The 22167-nt window shown below is 45.2% G+C and overlaps 1 protein-coding gene across 1 annotated transcript in view; it reads left to right on the top strand.

The window, feature by feature from the left end:
• Positions 1-303: 303 nt before the first annotated feature.
• Positions 304-22167, top strand: part of LRRC75A (leucine rich repeat containing 75A) — a 404278-nt gene continuing 382414 nt past the window's right edge. Inside the window, exon 1 of the mRNA XM_030185667.1 lies at positions 304-1653. Coding sequence (XP_030041527.1) covers positions 1387-1653 — 267 coding nt within the window. The 5' untranslated portion in view covers positions 304-1386. The remainder of the gene's footprint in view (positions 1654-22167) is intronic.

Below are 22167 nucleotides of genomic sequence, written 5' to 3'. Positions count from 1 at the left end.
CTCACACAGCTCCCTGGTTCAGAGCCAGCGATCTGTTGTCCTGAATGTGTCGTTCTCCTCCTGCCTCCGCTCCATCTGAAGAGACGCCCCGAGTCCCGCGCTCCAGACTCCTCCGTCTCTTCCCGGCTGCCTGCATGGGAGGGAGGGATGAGCAGCCTCGGGGAGAGAAGCAGAGCCCAGCCCGCCCCTCCCACTTGGAAGGCAGCCCGGACTCCTCCTTGCCGAGCACGTGAGATTTACAAACAGACCCTGAGCAGGCAGGAGCTTCCACGGTCCCCTCCCTCCCTCCTGTGCAGCCTGTGAAAGAGGCGACGAGGGAAGCCTCAGCAGAGGATCGGTGGAGCTTCCCGGTCACCACGGTGGGGGCTGGAGCTCACCTCGCTTCTCTGTAGATCAGCAGGCCTATCCCCCCCCCCACCCTCCAAGACTGGAAAAGCAACACAAGAGTCTGGAGCACCGACCAGACGCTCAAAGCCTCCACCCCGGGCTTATAGCGGGGACACCACAGCCCCTCCCCCAGCCTGGGGATCTCCGTGCGAACGCTGCTTTTCTGCCTTGATCGGATTCATTTCTTCCTGGCTCCGTGGGCAGGAAGACGCTCCCTCTGGCAAGACCCTACGGGATTTGAGGGGCAGAGGGAGGCGCGGCCAGCACATTTCCACACCGATTCGCATCAGTGCAACAGTTGCCCAAAGTTGCTGCTGGGAGGCAGCGCTGAGCACTGTTACTTTCACTCCTCCGATCGTTGCTTAAAGCTGGGGGAGAAAGTAGAGGAGGGGGAGACTCCCAGCAGTGAGCTCATGCATCCGCTTTCTAATGATTGGGTTTTCTGCGTGTTTTTGGTTTGACAGCTGAACAGCAGAGGAATTCCTAATTGCTTTGCAAGGGACTGATTAAGCACATGGTCGCTTTTGTGGGGGCTGGATAGGAGAATTACAGAACAAGAATAAACATTTCTGCAGAAGATATCTGCTCTGGGCTCTGGAAGGACAGACGGACACTGGGGCGGTCTGGGCAAGGACTGCCGAGCACCCCCGCTCCACCTGCAGGAGGAGGAAGCGCCTGAAAGTTTGGAAGCGCGTTGCAGTGAATGGAATCCCTACTCCGGCAGATTCGAATTAAGGAACCGGAGACCTCCAGCTCCGGCTTTCGTTGGTGCTTCGGATCCTGATTCTACTGCTTTTCTCCCCCCCCCCCCATAAATATACAGTATTCCAGTGGTTTCTTGGGCGTGTTTCTCGTGGATATCTTCCCTTGCTCCCCCTCCCCCCAGCTGCTTCTTCTCCGAGGATCCGTCTCGTCAGAGCGGATTAAAGCGGTTTAACCCACCCAGCGGATCTTGCATGAAGTCGCTTCGGATGCATTGCTGGGTCCCTGGGCTACAGCATGGGCACCAAGCAAACCAAAGGATGCCAGGCTGCAGGCGGCAGCGGGGACAGCCCTCAGCTGCCCCCTGGCTCTCGCAGGAAGGGCTCCGCCAGGGAAAAAGGAGATTTCTTTGCTTCTCTCATGGCCAAGTCAAGTGATAAATTTGGGAAAGGCGGGGGGCTCCCTCCCTATCACAGGCGGATCAGTATGATCCAGGACATGATGATACTGGCGAAACAAGGCAGACAGGAGGAGGCCACGGAGCTGCTGAAACACCTGAGACAGGTGAGTACTGAGGGAGATAAACAGAGTTAATCCATTGGTGCCCAACGTTCCCATATGGGCACTTATAATGGGAATATTGGGCACTGATGGGTTAAACCTGGGGCTTAGTTCAGGTTCGAAACATTAGGGAGCCTTTTTATGAGATGATGCTACTACACACTTTAATGATGCTTATAGGTGGGTTTACAGGGTAATAAGACCCTTCCCCAAAGACCTTACAGTGTAAATCTCTTGCTCCTTAGGACCTTGACATTGCAATACAGTCATGACACCACTAGACCTGGCTACAGTGCACCTGTGTGCAGTTCACTCTGGCTTGTTTTGTCTGGTAGTCTCACTTTTCATTCCCTCCACATGGAAGTGTTTTAATAGACTGACCGTTTAACCTTCTGTCAAAAGAGCCAGACCCGATTGTGCCAATGTCCTTTTAGGAGATGTAGTTTGAATTTTCCTGTGCATAAAATCGCTGCCTAATTCTACAACCTTGCACGTCCATTTTCACGCTGAGCATGTAAAATTGTGCACAGGTTATAGAACACTGCCAGTTACACATTTAAATTCATTGTTAAAGTAGGTGCTTATTGGTATAAATAATAATTGGAATTACTTAGTGTTAATTGACATAACTGCATTTAGGGGTCCTTTTACTAAGGTGTGCTAACAGACTTAGCACGCACTAAATAAGATACTCATAGGAATATAATCGCCTTCCTATTTAGTGCACCTTATGCATTTATTTGTTGCACTTCTATCTCACATTTTCCCACCTATTTGCAGGCTCAATGTGGCTTACATGGTATACTGTAAAGCATTCGCCAGTTCTGGTTGTAACAGTTACAATGTGATTTTGTGATCGAATAAGGTACATATGTTTCAGGTACAATGGGAATTGGGGAGAGGAAAGGTTATAAAGTGTCCATTTCGAGCTTTGGTTTTGCTGAGTTGCAGGGAGTAGGTATTTTTGTTGAGTCAATGAGGTATGCTTTTTTTGGACAGGTTGCTTTTTAGTAATTTCCTGAAATGTAGGTGGTTGTAGGTTTGTTTTCACAGCTTTTGGCAATGTGTTCCATAATTGTGTGCTTATAGAGGAGAAGCTGGATGCATAGGTTGCCTTGTATTTGAGTCCTTTACAGTTTGGGTAGTGGAGGTTTAGGTATGTTCGGGATGTTCTGGTTATGTTTCTGATTGGTAGGGCTATAAGGTCTGTTGTGTCCTGGGACTTGGCCGTAGACAATTTTGTGGACCAGGGTGCAGACTTTGAAGCCAAATACGTTCTTTGGAAGCCCAGTGTAGTTTTTCTCGGAGGGCTTTGGAAACCTTAGTAAAAGGAACCCTTAGTTGGTATTCTATAATCTTAGTGTATAATTTCTTTAGTGCGCAGCTGCTAAGTTTGGTGGGCATGGGAGGAGTGTGGGTGGGTCAGGGGGTGCCTAGCACTTACAATCTAAGCTTAAAGAATACTGTCAGGCACATGTGGACATTTACAGCTCCTTGTTCTTCAAGTTAGGCATGTAATGCTAGCATTCTGTAACGGCAATTATGCAAGTAATTAACATGATAGAATTTGCATTTAGTGAACGCACCTTAGGTACCTAACTTTAGGTACCCTTTTGGGAATTACCCTCTAGGGGTACAGCCAGGACCTGCTTAACCACAGAACCATATCATCACATTAGACCAGGGATTCTCAATTCAGTCCTCGGGACACACCAAGCCAGCCTGGTTTTCAAGATATCCACAATGAATATGCATGAAGTACATAAGTATGGCCATACTGGGACAGACCAAAGGTCCATCAAGCCCAGCATCCTGTTTCCAATACCTGGCAAGATCCCAAAAAAGTACAATACATTTTATGCTGCTTATCCCAGAAATAAGCATTGAATTTTCCCCAAGTCCATTTTAATAATGGTCTATGGACTTTTTCTTTGCCGTCCTAACCTTTTTTAAACTCTGTTAAGCTAACCGCCTTTACCACATTCTCTGTCAACGAATTCCAGAGTTTAATTCACGTTGAGTGAAGAAACATTTTCTCCAATTCGTTTTAAATTTACTAATTTGTATGTTCATTGCATGCCCCCTAGCCCTAATATTTTTGGAAAGCATAAACAGACGATTCACACCTGTTCCACTCCACTCATTATTTTATAGACCTCTATCATATCTCCTCTCAGTCGTCTTTTCTCCAAGCTGAAGAGCCCTAGCCGCTTTAGCCTTTCCTCATAGGGAAGTCGTCCCATCCCCTTTATCATTTTCGTCGCCCTTCTCTGCACCTTTTCTAATTCCACTATATCTTTTTTTGAGATGCGGCGACCAGAATTGAACACAATATTCGAGATGCGGTCGCACCATGGAGCGATACAAAGGCATTATAACGTCCTCATTCTATTTGCTTTCTTAGCCGCCACAGCACACTGAGCAGAAGGTTTCAATGTATCATCGACGACACCTAGATCCTTTCTTGGTTGGTGACTCCTAACGTGGAACCTTGCATGATGTAGCTATAATTCAGGTTCCTCTTTTCCACATGCATCACTTTGCACTTGGTCACATTAAACGTCATCTGCCATTTAGCCGCCCAGTCTCGTAAGATCCTCTTGTAGTTTTTCACAATCCTCCCGCGATTTAACGACTTTGAATAACTTTGTGTCATCAGCAAATTTAATTACCTCACTAGTTACTCCCATCTCTAGGTCATTTATAAATATGTTAAAAATCAGCGGTCCCAGCACCGAGCCCTAGGGAACCCCACTAACTACCCTTCTCCATTGAGAATACTGACCATTTAACCCTACTCTCTGCTATCTCTCCAATTTTCTCTGGAGTCTTTCATGAGGTACTTTGTTAAACGCCTTCTGAAAATCCAGATACACAATATCAACCGGCTCACCTTTATCCACATGTTTGTTCACCCCTTCAAAGAAATGTAATAGCTTGGTGAGGCAAGATTTCCCTTCACGAAATCCATGTTGGCTTTGTCTTGTTAATCCATGCTTTTGAATATGTACTGTAATTTTGTTCTTAATAATAGTCTCTACCATTTTGCTGGGCACCGACGTCAGGCTCACCGGTCTATAATTTTCCAGATCTCCTCTGGAACCTTTTTTAAAATATCGGCATTACATTGACCACCCTCCAATCTTCCGATACCACGCTTGATTTTAAAGATAAATTACATATTACTAACAATAGTTCTGCAAGTTAATTTTTCAATTCTATCAGTACTCTGGGATGAATACCATCAGGTCCAGGAGATCTGCTGCTCTTCAGTTTGTCAAATTGCCCCATTACAATCCTCCAGGTTTATAGAGATTTCATTCAGTTTCTCCAACACAATTTTTTTTTCAAAGTCCCTCTTTGCCTTCCTTATCAGCGCTTTGCATTTGACTTGACATTCCTTATGTTGTTTCTTATTATTTTTAGTCTGTTCCTTCTTCCGTTTTCTGAAGGATTTTCTTTTATCTCTAATAGCTTCCTTCACCACACTTTTTAACCATGCCGGCTGTCGTTTGGTCTTCCTTCCTCCTATTTTAATGCACGGAATATATTTGGCCTCGGCTTCCAGGATGGTATTTTTGAACAGCATCCATGCCTGATGTAAATTTTTGACCCTCGCAGCTTCCAACATCTTTTCCTCTCTCTCCTCTGCCCCCAGATCCATAATCTATGTCTCTCTCCTTCCCTCTCTTCCGATCCTGGTACAATATCTCTGTATCTCTCTTCCTTCCCTCTATTTGTCCTGCATCTCTCACCCTCTCCTCTGCCCCAGTTCCAGTATTGGCACCTCCCCTGCCCAGCAACTCTCTCTCTCTCTCTCTCTCTCTTAAAGCACCCCCCCCCCCCCATCTACCTTACAACAATGCCTCCAATGTATGGAAATCAATCTCATGCATATTCATTGTGGATATCTTGTTTGTTTATTTTTATTTATTTATGACATTTATATACTGCATTATCTCAAACATGTTTGAGCTCAATGTGGCTAATAATAAACATTTGCAAAAAGTACAATAGGATTAGTTAATTGCATATGTAGTAATAATACAATTCGCAGACGTCACTGCTATTGAATAACAAGAGCAGGGTTCCAAGCATGCCTGAGAGCTAACAAATACTAGTGTGAGTAAGGGATTTAATAAATAAAAATGTTTTCAACAGCTTACGAAATAAGAGGTAATCATTAACGTATCTTAATGGATTAGGCAGAGAATTCCATATCTTCGTACCTTGATAGATAAAGCTTGCATTATGAATAGATTTATAATGAAGCTTCTTTGAACTTGGGCAATAAAGGAGAAAAGCATTTCATAAAGGCAGTTCAATCAGTTTTTTGCATGTAGCAAGGTAATAAACCATTTTTGATAAACAAGTACAGAAAGTTTAAAGGTAATGCAAGAATTTATTTGAAGCCGATGTGTTTTAGCCCGGAGAGGAGCTGCCTTGGTATAACGAGGGACTCTACAAACAAGATGGGCAGTGGTGTTCTGCATTGATTGAAGTTTCTTGTGTAAAGATGACTTTAAACCTGAGTAAACAGCATTACAATAGTCAAACTTAGACACCTGGGGTTCAAATAACAAATACTGGTCAATAGTTATAGCCAGGGCCGCCGAGAGGTGGGGGGGGGGGGGCAAAATTCCTCGGGCCCGGGGCTCCAAGGGGGGTCCGGCGCTGGGGTCAGGCTGCTGGCGCTGCAGTCTCTGGTCTTACCTGCCTGCCTACACGGCTCTGGGCCCCCTTCAAAGCGGCAGTTGCAGATCGCCTCTCTTCTGGCCTTCCTTCCCTGTGTCCCGCCCTCGTGGAAACCGGAAGTTACATCAGACAAGGGCGGGACACAGGGAGGGAAGGCCAGAAGAGACACGATCTGCGACTGCCGCTTTAAATGAGCCCGGAGCTGTGGAGGCAGGCAGGTGAGACCACGGACTGCAGCCGGGAGGGGGAGGCGGGGAGGCTTTGCCACGGGCCCGGCCTAGTCTCTCGGCGGCCCTGGTTATAGCTAAGATTTTCATAGTGGTAACTAACAGGTGAATCATATTATCTGTACTGAAGTTCCTAATAGCCATAGGGTGATGGGGATTAGTCAGGATTAGGAACTTTGGTTTTGTCTTTGTTTTGTTTTAATTTGAAATCTGCAGCCCAGGATTCCATCAGATCCAACCGGATTTGATAGTAGGCAAGATTTCAGCTATATTGTCTATAAATGGGCATACATAAAGTTATTAAAACCTCTGAGTGGCCTAGTGGTTAGGGTGGTGGACTTTGGTCCTGGGGAACTGAGGAACTGAATTCGATTCCCACTTCAGGCACAGGCAGCTCCTTGTGACTCTGGGCAAGTAACTTAATCCTCCATTGCCCCATGTAAGCCGCATTGAGCCTGCCATGAGTGGGAAAGCGCGGGGTACAAATGTAACAAAAAAAAAAAAACTACCTAGTGGAGCCGTCATTAAATTGGACAGAATGGGGAAAAGAGGGGAAGCCCTGGGGAACACCACAACCAGAGGACCAAGGTGGAGACATAAACCAGTTTTGCTTTACTTGATATTGTCTAGATTTCAGAAAACCATTGAACCATTGCAGGACTACACCACAGATGGCAAAATGGTCCATCGAACTTAGTAAAAGACAATGGTCAACTGAATCAAAAGCGCTAGACCTAATCAAACTGAAAACCAGACTGTCGTCGTGTGTCGCAAGGACTGAGCTGAGAACCCCTGCATTAGACGTATGACAAATCAATGCACTAACATTATTAGTATATATATTCCCATATGGTATATTGATAAAGTCTGTGTATACTTGACTTGGCTAGAATTATTGGTTTATAAATCCTGCTGTACTCTGTTTGATTACTGGCATCGAGCCATTGAGGCACACCAGGGAATCAGATAAGCAGCTTCCTATATGTTTCTATTTGCATTATGGGGAGGGAAGTTGTTAGTTTAGCCTTTGCACCTGCATCCCATTTCCCTCTCCCTTCATACACACTCTTAGGGGGTAGTTCCTAGGATGCATTAAGGAAGCAATGCACAACTTTTGCTGCTTAATTCACATCAAATGGCAAAAAATCATGTGTTGTTATACTATAATGCAGGGTTTCAGGATATCCACAATGAATATTCTTGAGAAAGATTTGCAATCACTACATGCAAATCTATCTCATGAATATTAATTGTGGATATACTGAAAACCTGACTGGCTGTGGTGCTTCCAGGACCAGGTTTGGGAACCCCAGCTATAATGCATACTCTACTACTGCATGTTAATTTAAGGCACCACAGGATGGATAATAATGCAATATGTAAAGGATGAAATGGTTATGCAAATTGAATAATGCAGCTTGGATTGACTGGCAGGTACAGAAACAGTGCTCTCTCTAAGCTGTACGGGAGTCCTCCAACCACATTCCTGCCAGTGCTTCAGTATCGTGTTTTTAATGTCTACAAACAGGCAAGTTCCCTGGAGTCCTGCACAATTTGCCTACTCCTCATTATTGAAAATTTGATACTGGAACAGCACCCTCTGCTGGCAGCAATTAGGTGGAGGACTCCTGCACAGTTTAGAGAGAACACTGTACAGGAATGATTGGGGATTGTTGCCATCCTGCCACCAGACTACTGAAGGTAGGCTCGGGGGGGGGGGGGGGTACCTACAGGTTGGGAGTGGGGGGCAAGGAGGAAGGGATTTGCTTAAGCCTTTGGACATTGTTTCTTTTTTTTTTTGGGGGGGGGGGGCGGTCTTTGCTAGAGGATAGGGACTCCAGCCTGTGTGCCTTGTTGATAGTGCAGGCCCATTTGAGAGAGACCACACATTGGGCTGTGTGTTAGTGCCTTACTTTATTTTATTTTTGTTACATTTGTACCCCACGCTTTCCCACTCATGGCAGGCTCAATGCGGCTTACATAGGGCAATGGAGGGTTAAGTGACTTGCCCAGAGTCACAAGGAGCTGCCTGTGCCTGAAGTGGGAATCGAACTCGGTTCCTCAGTTCCCCAGGACCAAAGTCCACCACCCTAACCACTAGGCCACTCCTGGGCTCCTGGGGTAAAAAATCATGTAGCTTGCAAGGTTGTTTGCAAGTTACATTTTTCCTTGATACAGAAGTCATTAACCTGCAGTACTGTGTTATTTTATATTTTATCACAGCATAGTAACTTCCCCCGTAGAGGACACAACCTATTTACCGTCTTCTGGCCTCTCTTCTGGGAGCTGAGCTTATCCCCTACCTAACCAATCTATATTAGATGCCTTTTCCGGTGTCACTAGAGGTCATTAAGTAAAGAGTGATATATAAAAATAAAGCAGAAAAGATTATAAGGTGACACCTTTTTTGTTGGACTAACCTCCAGATTCCATAAGCATGCCTGGTATGCAATTAATGTAATTATTAAATTAGACATTAATAGGCATTACGTACCAAAATGGGCCTTAATTGGTGTTAATTGCCACTATTTTTCAGTTACACACTTAGATGGTGTTCTAGAAAATTACTGGCTGATATTTAAAACAAAATCACAAAGAACAACCATATCTCAAACAATTATTTATTACCAGAATTGGTTCTTACTCTATTTACCATTAACCTTCTCTTTGCTTCATGTACAATTTGTCATTCATAATAGATTTTCTAAATGTTAAACTTTCATAGTTATCCCAGTATGTTTATGATACTGTATTGTAAAATTGGATTCTTACAACAAATTACTTTCTTATGCATTTTTCTTTGTTATGTATCCTACTAGTAAAAGAGGCCCGTTTCCAACAGAAATGAAATGGGCGCTAGCAAGGTTCCAGGGCCCCCTCCCTCCCTCCCTCCCTCTCTCTGTCCTCCGAGTTCCAGCCCCCCTACCTGCCTCCCTCCCTCCCTCCCTCGGAGTTCCATGCCTCCCTACCTGCCTCCCTCCCTGTCCTCTGAGTTCCAGGCACCCCTCCCCTTCGAGTTCCAGGACCGACCCTCCCCTTCCAGTTCCAGACCCCCCTCCCGGTCGAGTTTCAGGACTCCCTCCCTCTCCTCCTCTCTCCCTCTCCTCCCCTGCCCTCCAGGTTCCATGCACCCCCTGTTGTCCGAGTTCCACATCCCCGCTCCTCCCTCCCTCTCTCTCTCTCTCTGTGCCCTCCGAGTGGAAGCAGGACGTGTGTGGCTGGCCCTCCCGTTCGTAAGTGCTGGCTGTTATTTAAAACTTCTTACCTCGTGGTCCACCGGCAACAATGAAGTCAAGCAGGCATGGCACGGTGCTTCACACTGCCTTCGCTTCTGTTTCAGCTCTGCCTCTGGTCCCGCCTTCATTTCCTGTTTGCAGAAGGGCGGGACCAGAGGCAGAGCTGAAACAGAAGCGAAGGTAGTGTGAAGCGCCTTACTTTCTAACTCTTCCTATTTTTATGCTGCGTAAACAGACACTTCACATCTAGTTCAACTCCTCATTATTTTATAGACTTCTATCATATCTCCCCTCAGCCGCCTTTTTTCTAAGCTGAAGAGCCCTAGCCGCTTTAGCCTTTCCTCATAGGGAAGTCGTCCCATCCCCTTTATCATTTTTGTCGCCCTTCTTTGCACCTTTTCTAATTCCACTATATCTTTTCTGAGATGCGGCGACCAGAATTGAACATAATATTCGAGGTGCGGTCGCACCATGGAGTTATACAAAGGCATTAGACCATCCTCATGTTTGTTTTCCATTCCTTTCCTAATAATACCTAACATTCTATTTGCTTTCTTAGCCACAGCAGCACACTGAGCAGAAGGTTTCAACATATCATCAACGACGACACCTAGAACCCTTTCTTGGTCCGTGACTCCTAACGTGGAACATTGCATGACTTAGCTATAATCCGGGTTCCTCTTTCCCACATGCATCACTTTGCACTTGCTCACATTAAACGTCATCTGCCATTTAGCCGCCCAGTCTCCCAGTCTCATAAGATCCTCTTGTAGTTTTTCACAATCCTCCCACGATTTAACGACTTTGAATAACTTTGTGTCATCAGCAAATTTAATTACCTCACTAGTTACTCCCATCTTTAGGTCATTTATAGATATGTTAACAAGCAGCGGTCCCAGCACAGAGCCCTGGGGAACCCCACTAACTACCCTTCTCCATTGAGAATACTAACCATTTAACCCTACTCTCTGTTTTCTATCTTTTAATCAGTTTTTAATCCACAATAGAAACTACCTCCTATCCCATGACTCTCCAATTTCCTCTGGAGTCTTTCATGAGGTACTTTGTCAAACGCCTTCTGAAAATCCAGATGCACAATATCAACCGGCTCACCTTTATCCACATGTTTGTTCACCCCTTCAAAGAAATGTAGTAGATTGGTGAGGCAAGATCCAAATAAATAAATAAAAATGGGGGGGGGGATGATGGGGGTCTTCTAGCATGCAAAGGCATGCTGAACAGGGCTCCCCATTCCTCACTAATGCTCTGGAAACCCCAATGCCAGCTCCGAGCTGGCGTAGGGTTTACCTCAAGCAACGCACCAATGTTTGGCATGCTGCCTGCTGAGCATTGGGAAAGAATAAGTTTAACATGCATTTGCAGTCAGAGCCCCCCCGAGCGCATTGTTTCATATGCTCGGGGGCTCTGATCGTGGGGCAGTAGCAAACGGGGCGCTAGTACAGCGCTATTGGCTTCTAGCGCCAGCGTTTGCTTCTGATCATCGGCACCTAAGAGCCCACCTTACATGCCTATCATCAGATTAACATATTAACATAAATGTCTATCAGATCCCCCTGCTTGCAGAATAGTCTCAGGCAGGGCTTTTTTTGAGGGGGTACTTGGGGGTACTGAGTACTGGCACCTTTTCCATTGTCTGCTAAAGTTGACCCATGGAACCCAAGTTTTAATGACAGAGCTCAGGTTCTACACACCAATTCCGTCTTGTGATTGCAGATTCTGTGACTGGTTGCAGGAGGCCTGGCTATTATGGGGTGGGTCCCTCAGTGATCACCCTGCTCCTGAAGGGTGGCCTAGCATTTGAGTACTGGCACCTTGTTTGCTAGAAAAACCACACTGGTCTCAGGAGTGGAGGGGCAGGTCCAGGTCCCTCCTGCCAGCACGCACTAGGTCTAAACTTCAGAAGGCATCTGTGTGATCTCAGGATCAGAACATAAAGTCATCATCCCTTTACCTGCCTAGACTATTCCACTTGGGTTTATTTATTTAAAACAAACAAAGAAAAATGTGTGTGTCTGTCTGTCTGTCTATGTATTTTACACCTGGCTCTACAGAAGTTGCAAACAGCATAAAACCAGACAACGAAATGAAATACTCTGTATTGTATAATTGTCAGTACATTGAATCACATCTGAGCACTTTCAGAGGAAAAGGTATTTTGTGGAGAAATGAGAGAAAATAATCTCCCATCTTCATGCAACAGATTCCTCCAGTGTATTGGAATGAAAACTGCTTCTTGGGCAAAGGAAGGCGGGAAAATTCAGAGGTGTTTAGTGGTCCAAGAGGGGAACCTTTGCTAATTCTGTCAAACCACTTCTCCATTCTGCTCCTTGCTGTCTAGTTACTCAGGGCCTTGTTGATTTTCTTTGGTTTGGCAGCCTTTGCCAGAGGAGCCTAGTCTGATTTTGATTTGAGGACACAAAGGGCCTATTTTGTTTGGTGGAGTTTCTAGCTGGGCTGAGGTGCTTTGTTGAGATCCTCCTCTCTCACTCCCTCTGTGGGAGGCCCCCCCTCCCCAGTTTGTTCCACCGAAAACACTTTAACCAATTACTGTAATAAGTGGGCAGTGGAGATGCAATGCTTTGTGCCTTCCAGCTACTAGACAGGAAGGCTGGAATCATTTTTATTCTGAGCATGTTGAAAACCCCCTTCCAGCCTTGTAGGACAGCTGGTGGTCTAGCACTTTCAAACAGGGGGTGCTCCTGTACTCCTACTTCGAGTGCTTGTTTGGCTGTAGGCTTCAATTGTCTGTTAATATTAGGAGGTATATGTTGTGATATTTTTTTCTGTTATATTCTATGGTATGAAATTGGTTTGTCGCAACAGGCAGTCTCCTAAATCACACTTATTTTATAAAAAGGCACAAATAACAGTTTCAGCAGGTCTGTAAATCAGACTTGCAACTTGAATGATACCTTACTTTAGCTTAATAGGTAGGTGAAAGTGGTTCGTGTAATGCAGGTTTAGAAACTCATGAAGTTGCCAGGGGTCTAATAGGAAATTGTGAATGTTGAGTCTGCTCTGCATACCTGTGTGCTGCCCTGTCTGGCTCTGAAATGCCACATTAACCCCCCCCCCCCAAAAAAAAGCGATTTAATTGTTCAGAAGAAGCTCTACCGCGGTTAACATAAGAACATGCGGTATTAGGCAAGTTCCCACCCACCAATTTCCCCCCCCCCCCAAGGCAATTCCCATCTAGGACAGTTTTCCCCTGGAACAATTCCCACCAAGGACTTTTTCCCCCTGGTCATTTCCCACCCTCCATAGCCTTTTTTTCACCGATCGAAGCTTCTTTCTTTTTACGACATCTGGAACAAGGAGGTTAGAGCAGCATACGGATGTACACACAGGACGCATAATTACAAAATAACTTTTCACAGGTAGAGTATTAATTAGGCTGTAACCTAGTTTGGGGGTGTGTGGGGGACATTGCCTCCCCCATATGAACTGCATGTCTGGAAGGAGAAAGGGATGTGTAAAAGATAATGTGGGGGGGGGGTGAGGGGGTACTGTCCCCCCCTCAAACAATCTGGAAGAGAAAAGGGAGGGAGATTACTTGTCTTGTAAATTTTGTATTTTTTGGGTTATGGGTGTGAATTGTCCTCTCTGGTGTGGTGGGAATTGGTTCAGTGGGAATTGTCCAGATGGGAATTGGTGGGTGGAAACTGACCTAGAGCTAGGGTTACCATTTTTTGTCCTCATAAAAAGAGGACACTTCCCCAGCCCCGGTCACCCCTCCCCGTCATCTCCACTCCCCCATCATCTCCACTCCCCCCATCACCTCCCCTCCCCTTATTCTACTATCCCTGGTGGTCTAGAGGTACTTCTTCGTCTTCGGGGCAGGAGAGAGGTACCTCTTAGTGTTCGGGACAGGAAAGAGCCCCCTCTTTCCTGCCCGGAGTGCTGCTGCCAGCTCAGCTGCCCTGCATCCTGTGAGTCCGGCTCTCGGCGTTTCAAAATGGCCGCAGAGAGTTGAAGTCTTGCGAGGCTGCTTCAACTCTCGGCGGCCATTTTGAAACGCCGAGAGCCGGACTCACAGGATGCAGGGCAGCTAGCAGCAGCGCTCCGGGCAGGAAAGAGGGGGCTCTTTCCTGTCCCAAAGACTAAGAGGTACCTCTTTCCTGCCCCGAAGACGAAGAAGTACCTCTAGACCACCAGGGATAGTACAGTAAGGGGAGGGGAGGGGTGTCCCGCCCCCGCCAGCCAGCCTGTTTGTCCAGAAATCCGGACAAACGGGCAGGCTGGCGAAATCCGTCCGGACGCCCGGACATGTCCTCAAAAAGAGGACATGTCCGTATGGTAACCATACCTAGAAGTGTGGAGGCCATATGAAGACATTTTCAAAGGAATTTGCCCAGGTAATTAAGCTGTTATTTTGATAAATTCTGTGGGCTGAAAGTTGCCCTCCATTCAGTGGCTCATATTATGTGAAAGAACTTCACAGCATGTGTATAGAGAAAAGGGGATGGGTCAGGGGCAGACAAAGTAGGCAGGAAGGTGTGCTCAGATTTTTTCCTGTTGTTTGGGCTGCTTGGCTTTTTTTTTTCTCTTAGGCTGGCCTCTCATGAAAACAGTGATTAGATTCAGTGAGCTGGTACTGAGGCTCTAATGAGTGAGAGAAGGTTTTAAAGAATATGAGAGTGAGAGAGTCTTTAATGAGTGTGACACTCTCCTAATGGGTGCATTGATGCCTCAAACACTGGTGTCCTGGGTCTGTAACTGATTCTGTCTGACCTTGAGCAAATTATTGGGGTTTTTTGTGGCTATGATTGAGCAATCAAGAAATGTTAAACTGTTAACTAGGCTGAAAGCCCTGCTCGGCCAAAACCCCCATTTGTGTGAATTTCCTGGCCTAAATAGAGGAGAAGGATTGAAAAGCTATACTTACCTTCAGAAAAAAAAATACAGGCATTTCAAAAGGTGATTATAGATATTTGGAGATTTTATTTTTGAGAAAATATACCTATTGTACCTGTATGTTTACCACTTTGATAGCTTTCAGGCTTGCAGGTGGTATATAAGAAATTAAACCGAATACCTAAAATGACACAAAAGTCAGAACTGCAGAAAGTATTAGGAAAGGGGTGGTAAATAAGACCACTATAATGCCCCCCCCCCCTTGCCACGCCACTGGTCAGTGGTCTGAAAATCGCTGTTAACTGGTTAAATCCTGGCTCCGCTCAGGCTCCGCCCTCAGACCTCACTGACAATAACTGGATAATGCAGCAGCATTGGTCTGGTATGAGCTGCTTAAAATCCAAAGATCACCCAACAGTTTCAGCATCTCTACCTGAGGCGGTGCAAGATAAAGCAGTTTGTTCAAGGGCATGAGCTGCGTTAATGTGAGAAGCAAGATTGGGTTTCCAGGAGCCTAAAAGTTTGACAGCTACTCCTGAGTGGCATCGGAAGAGGAACTGGGTTGGGTTGGGCTGCAGATGAGCTGCCATCGGTCAGAACAGGAGTCGGTTTAACTAGGGAGAGAAAGGAGCTACAGTTGGTGGTCAGAAAATGAGGCAGGCTCCAGCAAGAAGAGCCGTTACAGTCTACTCACTCAGGAGTAGAGATTGACACAGGGACAGAGTTTGTCCCTGCCCTGTCCCCATGGGTTCTGTCTCCATTCCCACCCTGTCCCTGCAGGTTCTGTCCCCACCCCATCCCCATGGGCTCTCTCTTCATCTGCAGAAGCCTTGAACACTTAAGATTTTAAATTTAAATCTTTTTCTTAAAGTATAAAAAGGAACAATATGCTGTGCAACTGTTGTTTATAAACCACAAATAGAAAACAATAATAAAAATGAACAATTTGTCTTCTTAGAAGACATGATGGTAGAAGGAATTAACAAGATTCCCCCATGCAAATTTTGCTAGTTGTGGCCAGCAAGTTTGGTTGTTTTTCCAAACAATCTAAACATTGTTGTCTGCATCGCTCAAACATGAATAACAGTCCAGTTCATTAACAGCATTCAAAGTAGAAAATGACACGGGGACAAACTTTGACCCCGTGGGCTCTGTCACCACCCCGTCCCCATGGGCTCTGTCCCCGTCCCCTTCCCTGTTTCCATGTCATTCTGCACTCAGGAAGAGAGGTTGGAGGGATAGATAGGACAAAGAAAATGTATACAGCAAAGTAAGCAAAATAAATAAATGAAATAAAAAAATTATAAAAATATAAACAGAAAAATAAAGATGAAAGTAAAACTAAATACAATATTTAACAAAAAAATACTTTGTACAATTCTCTTTAGAAAATATTTTATTTATTAACTCAGCTGCATCCACATGATGCAACAGGACTCCTAATATTCAAATCAACAATTCATTGAGGTACGTTGTCTGTCTCAGACTCCCATATGGGATTCAACATCGTGAATACCAGCTTAAGTTACGTATTTTATTTAGTTTTCTACCTGTCCCCCTTCACACTTTTCAAAGTCAACCAAGCTAAACCAACTCTGGGTTATTCCTTCTCCAGAGCGAGTTCACAAAACTCAACCCTCTGTTCCCCTTCCCCCAACCCCTTATACTAACCCAACACATCAAAACATTCCATTTCATCCAGATCTTTCGTAGAATATGATTGTATAAGCACTTGCCCTTACTAATTCAGCAGTAAATTTTGTGCTCTGTGAGGAAGCAGCTCCCATACTGGGCTCCGCAGTTGCTTTAAAATTCTTCATGTATGGGAAGAACCTGTCGAGTATGTCCAGTCTCTCAGACTTAAACATTGGCAACAGTTGGTTCCTCCACTGTGTAAATGTTGGAGGCTCCCTCATTATCCTCCCTCTCCCATATTCTCCCTGTTCTTTAACTTGTAACCAGGTACCTCTCTTGTGCAGCCAAGGATAGAACAATCTGCTCCAGCCACAGGCTCCTGGTACAGTGAAGAAACAGATGTCCACCGGTAACATCAATCTTAAGAACTTTTATTCCATGCAGGTTTCTAGTACACAGTTCCAATAGCAGCATAGCACATACCAGGATTCAATACAGGCTCCAGTCTGGGCTCTTTATCCAGTGCACAATAAACAGTAAATCAATTCCCAAGACAAACAGTTCTTTCAGTTCATCATCACAGTTCAGTCACCAAGCAGCATTTTCTACCTTCTATCCTCTTTACCTTCAGGAGAGTTCAATATTTTAGGGACTCCTCCTACCCAAGTGTTTTCCTTCTACCCAAGGGTTTCCCCTGCATCAGCTTCACAGTGAATTCAATACTTTTGGGACTTCCTCTCACCCATGGAATCTCAGCCTGCTTCAGTACTTTAGGGACCTCCCTGCCCAAGGGTTTTCAGCCTGCAAATGCTTCTCTCCTTCTGCTTCTCCTGAACTGCACTGAACTCCTGGGACTCCTTCCCACCTGCCTAATCAATCCCTGGCTTCAGCTACCACCACCAATCATTCTCCTTCCATTAGCTTCCTCACACCCAAACCAGCTGAGTTAAGCATTAAACTAATGAGACCAATGATGAGCTCCTGCACACAGGGTTTCCCAACTTTCTTTCCGCCTAGTGGCAGCCACTCTACACAACCTGCCAGTTTACACCCATGTCTTCCCTGGTTGCAGCTAGGAGTCCAGTCCGGGTTCTCCATCTCCCCCTCTGGCTCCTTGCCTGCAATGCCTTCTGGGACTTGTATTTCAGACTGAAACTGCCTTAACCCAACTATCCTGGAGGTGACTTTATCACAAACTCCATCAACAAACTAGTGCCATCAAACAACTGTAGCTCAGCCCTTTATAGCAGTCAGTGTACCCAGGAGCCTGTGCAACTACTTTTGCTAAATCCTCCCAATAGCATTGAATCTGTGCACAGGACCAAAACATTACAGTGTGCTTTTTGTCCTGGTTTCTAAAAGTTTGGGCTCCCGCCCAAGTTACCCATAGATTCTACACCATCCGTGCCATTAATGAATAAGGCAACTGGCTGTTTTACAGAATCTTATAAGGTTTATTACGTAGTGTTTTTTTTTTTTTTAATTTGCAAGGATTATTATTGGAAGGAGTGGAGCTCTTTCGGGGAAGAGTGCTAGACAGATCTCCTGATGGGATCTAAGAGGTGGGTGCCTGTGTCTCCTTCAGACTCCCGCCTGCACGCCACAGGCCTCATGTTCCTCAACTGGGTGAGTCAGCATCTTCTCACCCTGAGAGACCTCTAATTTATGGACTGTTTCAGAGATTAATATCTCATTTAACTCTGAGCATTCTATGGGCTAATTAAGCAGCAACATGTCAAAGAAAAATATCATTTACAGGCTGGAAATGAGGCACAATCTGTTTCCAAACATTTGGTCGATGTTTTTTTTTCCCCTACCAGTTTTATTAACTTGAAAAACTTACATTCGTAGACTCTGGAAGATTTTGAGCCAGGTTTTGTAGAAAAAGAGGAGATGGGGCTAGAATCAGTAAGCAGCGCTGAAAACAAAAAACGGCACTCAATTCTGTTCTATAATGGATATTCAAAGCTGAAGCTCCCCATTATAGTGGAGCATTGGGTACCAATTTCTTTTTTTAAATATATTTATTGTGTCATGAATATAACAAATCAATACACTACAGGAACCGAGGCGAGGCATTCCCCGGGCATTCAAGCAAAACATCAAATATGCCCCCGCTCTGTGATACACCAAAAGAACATAGACAACCTTAGTAGAAGTCCACCCCCTCATGACAATTTTTCAGCTTATTCCCCACCCCCTTCCCTTCCCCATACCCTCCCTTCACCTTACCCCTCCCCTAGGTCTCCACCCTGACAGTGTGCTGTATCATTCTCCTGTAACTGCAAATTAAGGTATCGTCTCCATAACTCTCGGTACGTCTTGTGTTTATCACCTGTTAAGATCGAGTATTGCCAACTGATCTATTGCCCCATTTCTTTCACCAGAGCATGCCGCCTACACAGACTGGGAGGATCAGGGTCCGCCCACTGTTGTAAGATACATTTTTTTAACAATCAAAAAGGTGATTATAGATATTTGGAGATTTTATATTAGAGAAAATATGCCTGTTGTACCTCTATGTTTGCCACTTTGATAGCGTTCAGGCTTGCAGATGGTATATAAGAAATTAAAACGAATACGCGGGCCTGGACTCTTGCTAACTTGCAGTTTTTCCAATATTTGCAAGTAGGAGACTACTGCAACTCAGTGGTACGGTCGGTGGGAACCCAGGTGATGTTTACAAAACTTGATACGCTGTTTCTAGCGCTCCCTGCGTCATCCAGTAGTCTCTCACAGTGGGGATGACTAATAGGGGACTTCAAGAAGGTGGCTCACTTGGAGGGGTTGGCAGAACGCTGGGGCTGGGATATGGGTGAAGATACCTCCCCAGATGAGATAAAAAGGGCTTTTGAGGCGACATACAGGGTGACAGTGAACTCAGCACTCCAGACTATACAATATAAAATACTACACTGGGCACCAATTTCAGTGCCCAAATTTAGGTGCTAGGACTTGCGCCTCCTGAAAGCAGGAGTAATTTCCAGCAGATTTTAGGAACACCTCTGACCCGCCCATGCATCTCCCATGGCCACACCCCCTTTTTGGTTGCGTGCTATGGGATTTAAGCAAACAGTGTTATAGAAGAGCGTGTAGCAAAATATGCCCCCGATTCCAAATTGGTGCCGAGTGTCGCCCAATTATTGGCACTAATTGGTCCTTTGCCATTCAATTTATTTGGGCACACATCTTGGATCAGGGCCAAATATATTTACATTGGTGTGATATACAGGCCTCCTTTTACAGACAGAAGAAGTGGACAGAGATTTAATTGACGACATTCAATATTTAGCACCGCCACAGATGAGCGCTGGACAAAGTCTTCAGCTGGCAGGGGTTGGGGACCTCCGCCAGCCAACCAGGGGCCCAGAGCGAATTTGGGGGGGGGCACAGGCTCCCGTGGCCCCACCTGTCTACGCCACTGGGGAGAACTAGAGAGAGGCACAAAACTTCAGAGGCAGTAACCTTGCTTTACACAGCTGTTCTCCTCTGTGTCTCTCTGCTCACTTGCTCTCCTCTCTGTGATCACTGCACGTGCTCTGGATCCTCCTGTGGCTGCTCCCTTGTGTTTGGGGTTAGCAAAAAGAGTCAGGTTCGATATAAAGTGAGGATCAGATGATTCACTTTTGTTTACAGCTCCATAATTCAAGAAAGAAAGATACAAATAGTGGATAACGTACGATGTGTATGAAACTTAATCTGGCTCGCTCAGCAGATGTTCACATCACTCGTGGTGTTAGCAGTAGAGTCGAGAAGGTCTTTGTTAGGGTGACGGTCTATTGGCCATTCATGTTAGCTACTTTGTCTAAGGCATGCCGCAATATTAATGGGGGATATTCATCCAGTTTTAATATAAAGTGAGGGACTCGTCAGGGCTGCTCCTATCCCCTTTAATTTTTTCCATTTTAGTCACTGCATCTCAAAAACGTTATAGCGGAATTAGAAAAGGTACAGCGAAGGGTGACCAAAATGATAAAGGGGATGGAATGACTTCCTTAAGAGGCACGGCTGTTCAGCTTGGAGAAGAGATGGCTGAGGGGGGAGGTGTGATAGAGGTGTATAAAAGAGGGGGCAGGTGTGATAGAGGTGTATAAAATACTGAATGGAGTTGATTAGGTAGATATGAATCGCTTGTTTAGTTTTTCCAAAAATACTAGGACTGGGGGGCACACAATGAAGCTACTAAATAGTACATTTAAAACAAATCGGAGAAAATATTTCTTCACTCAACTCTGGAATTCATTGCCAGAGAATGTAGTAAAATGCAGTTAACTCAGCAGGGTTTTAAAAAAGGTTTGGCCCAGTTCCTAAAAGTCCATAGGCCATTTTTAAGATGAGCCAGGAAAATCCACTGTTTATTCCTGGGATAAGCAACATAAAATCTGTTTTACTCTTTGGCAACTTGCCAGGTACTTCTGGATGAGCCACTGTTGGAAACAGGATACTGGGCTTGATGGACTGTCAGTCTGTCCCAGTATGGCTGTACTTATGTTCTTAAGACACTGGGAGGAAGAAGAAGGAGGTGGTAGCATCACAATCGGTGACTCGCTGTAGAACACAGTAAAATGGCACTTTACTGATGAGATTTGAACAATGTTTCCATGCTTTCAGAGGGGTTGAGGTGACCGCCAAGCTGAATGCTTAGTCTGCTGATCTGGCGCCTGTATCTCTATGACAAATAAAGTTGCTAGTGATTTACAGTCTCACATGGATAAGCATCTGTGCAAAGAGAGAGCCCTTCTTCAAAGTTAATACACTTTTTTATGTAAAACCTTGCAGCAGAGTGGAAGATGTAATATTGGCAGTTTTCTATACTGTTGGACAGAGACTCCTTTTTTTTTTAGGAGTGGTCTCGAGATTGTATGCCCAGTCACGACCGCTGATCACTTTCCAGGAACAGACAGCTGCTGTATTGTTCCAGGGTCCTCGCCAGAATGTGTGTGTGTGTGTTTGTGTGTGCTCGTGGAGGGCAGATGCCCGTAGGCGTAAGGTGGCATTCCACAACACAATACAAGTGCCATTGCTAACAGGAGATGACAATGTCTCTCTTGTAGAGTAAGAGGATAAACGGAACGAGTTCAAAGCACCTCACCCACATAATTGCTGCAGAATTCAGATTAACAATTGTTCGAGTGTCAGCAGTACTGCACTATTTAATTCATTTTGTTTTCATGACTGGGATGCCTTGAACTAGCGTAGAGACCCCTAAGATTTTGATTTATGTGGAAAGCAGAGACCTCTAGTGGTGCTGCTAAATGATTGTACTATGACCTGTGTATATCCCTGAAGTTTCCAGAAGAAGGGGAGGGCTTTTCTTATCTGTGAGGTAGGAGGGGACTCATTTGGAGAGAGTGGTAATGGTAGGAGGTAATGGTTTGGAGAGAAATTGAGAGTGGTATTTATTTATTTAGAGTTTGCTCACACCTTTTTCAGTAGTAGCTCAAGGTGAGTTACATTCAGGTACTCTGGATATTTCTCTGTCCCAGGAGGGCTCACAATCTAAGTATATAGAACTCTGGCCCCACTTGAAATCCTTCTTTACGGTCTTTGGTTCCCCGGCTATTGCACAACACTGAAGGGGACAAAGGTCTTTGACTAGCCCAGCCACTGTAGCAGAAGGAGTAGAGAATAGAGAGTTGTATGGGGATGGAAATTTCACCCGTCCTCATCTGTCCCCGCTGCAGTCTAACCTATCCTCACTGGAATCTCCTCCATCCCCGCCCAACTTGTGGTAAAATAACCCAACTTAACAGTAGCCCATATTGATAACTTCCCCTCTCAGTGCTTATGGGGATTTCAATGCTATCAACCATATCCATCATTTTTTTAGTGCTATTATAATGCTAAGC

The sequence above is a fragment of the Microcaecilia unicolor genome, chromosome 13 (assembly GCF_901765095.1).
Source record: "Microcaecilia unicolor chromosome 13, aMicUni1.1, whole genome shotgun sequence".
In the NCBI taxonomy this organism is placed as follows: Eukaryota; Metazoa; Chordata; class Amphibia; order Gymnophiona; family Siphonopidae; genus Microcaecilia; species Microcaecilia unicolor.
Note: the sequence above shows the minus strand (reverse complement) of the source record. Positions and strands in the feature narration are given on the sequence as shown.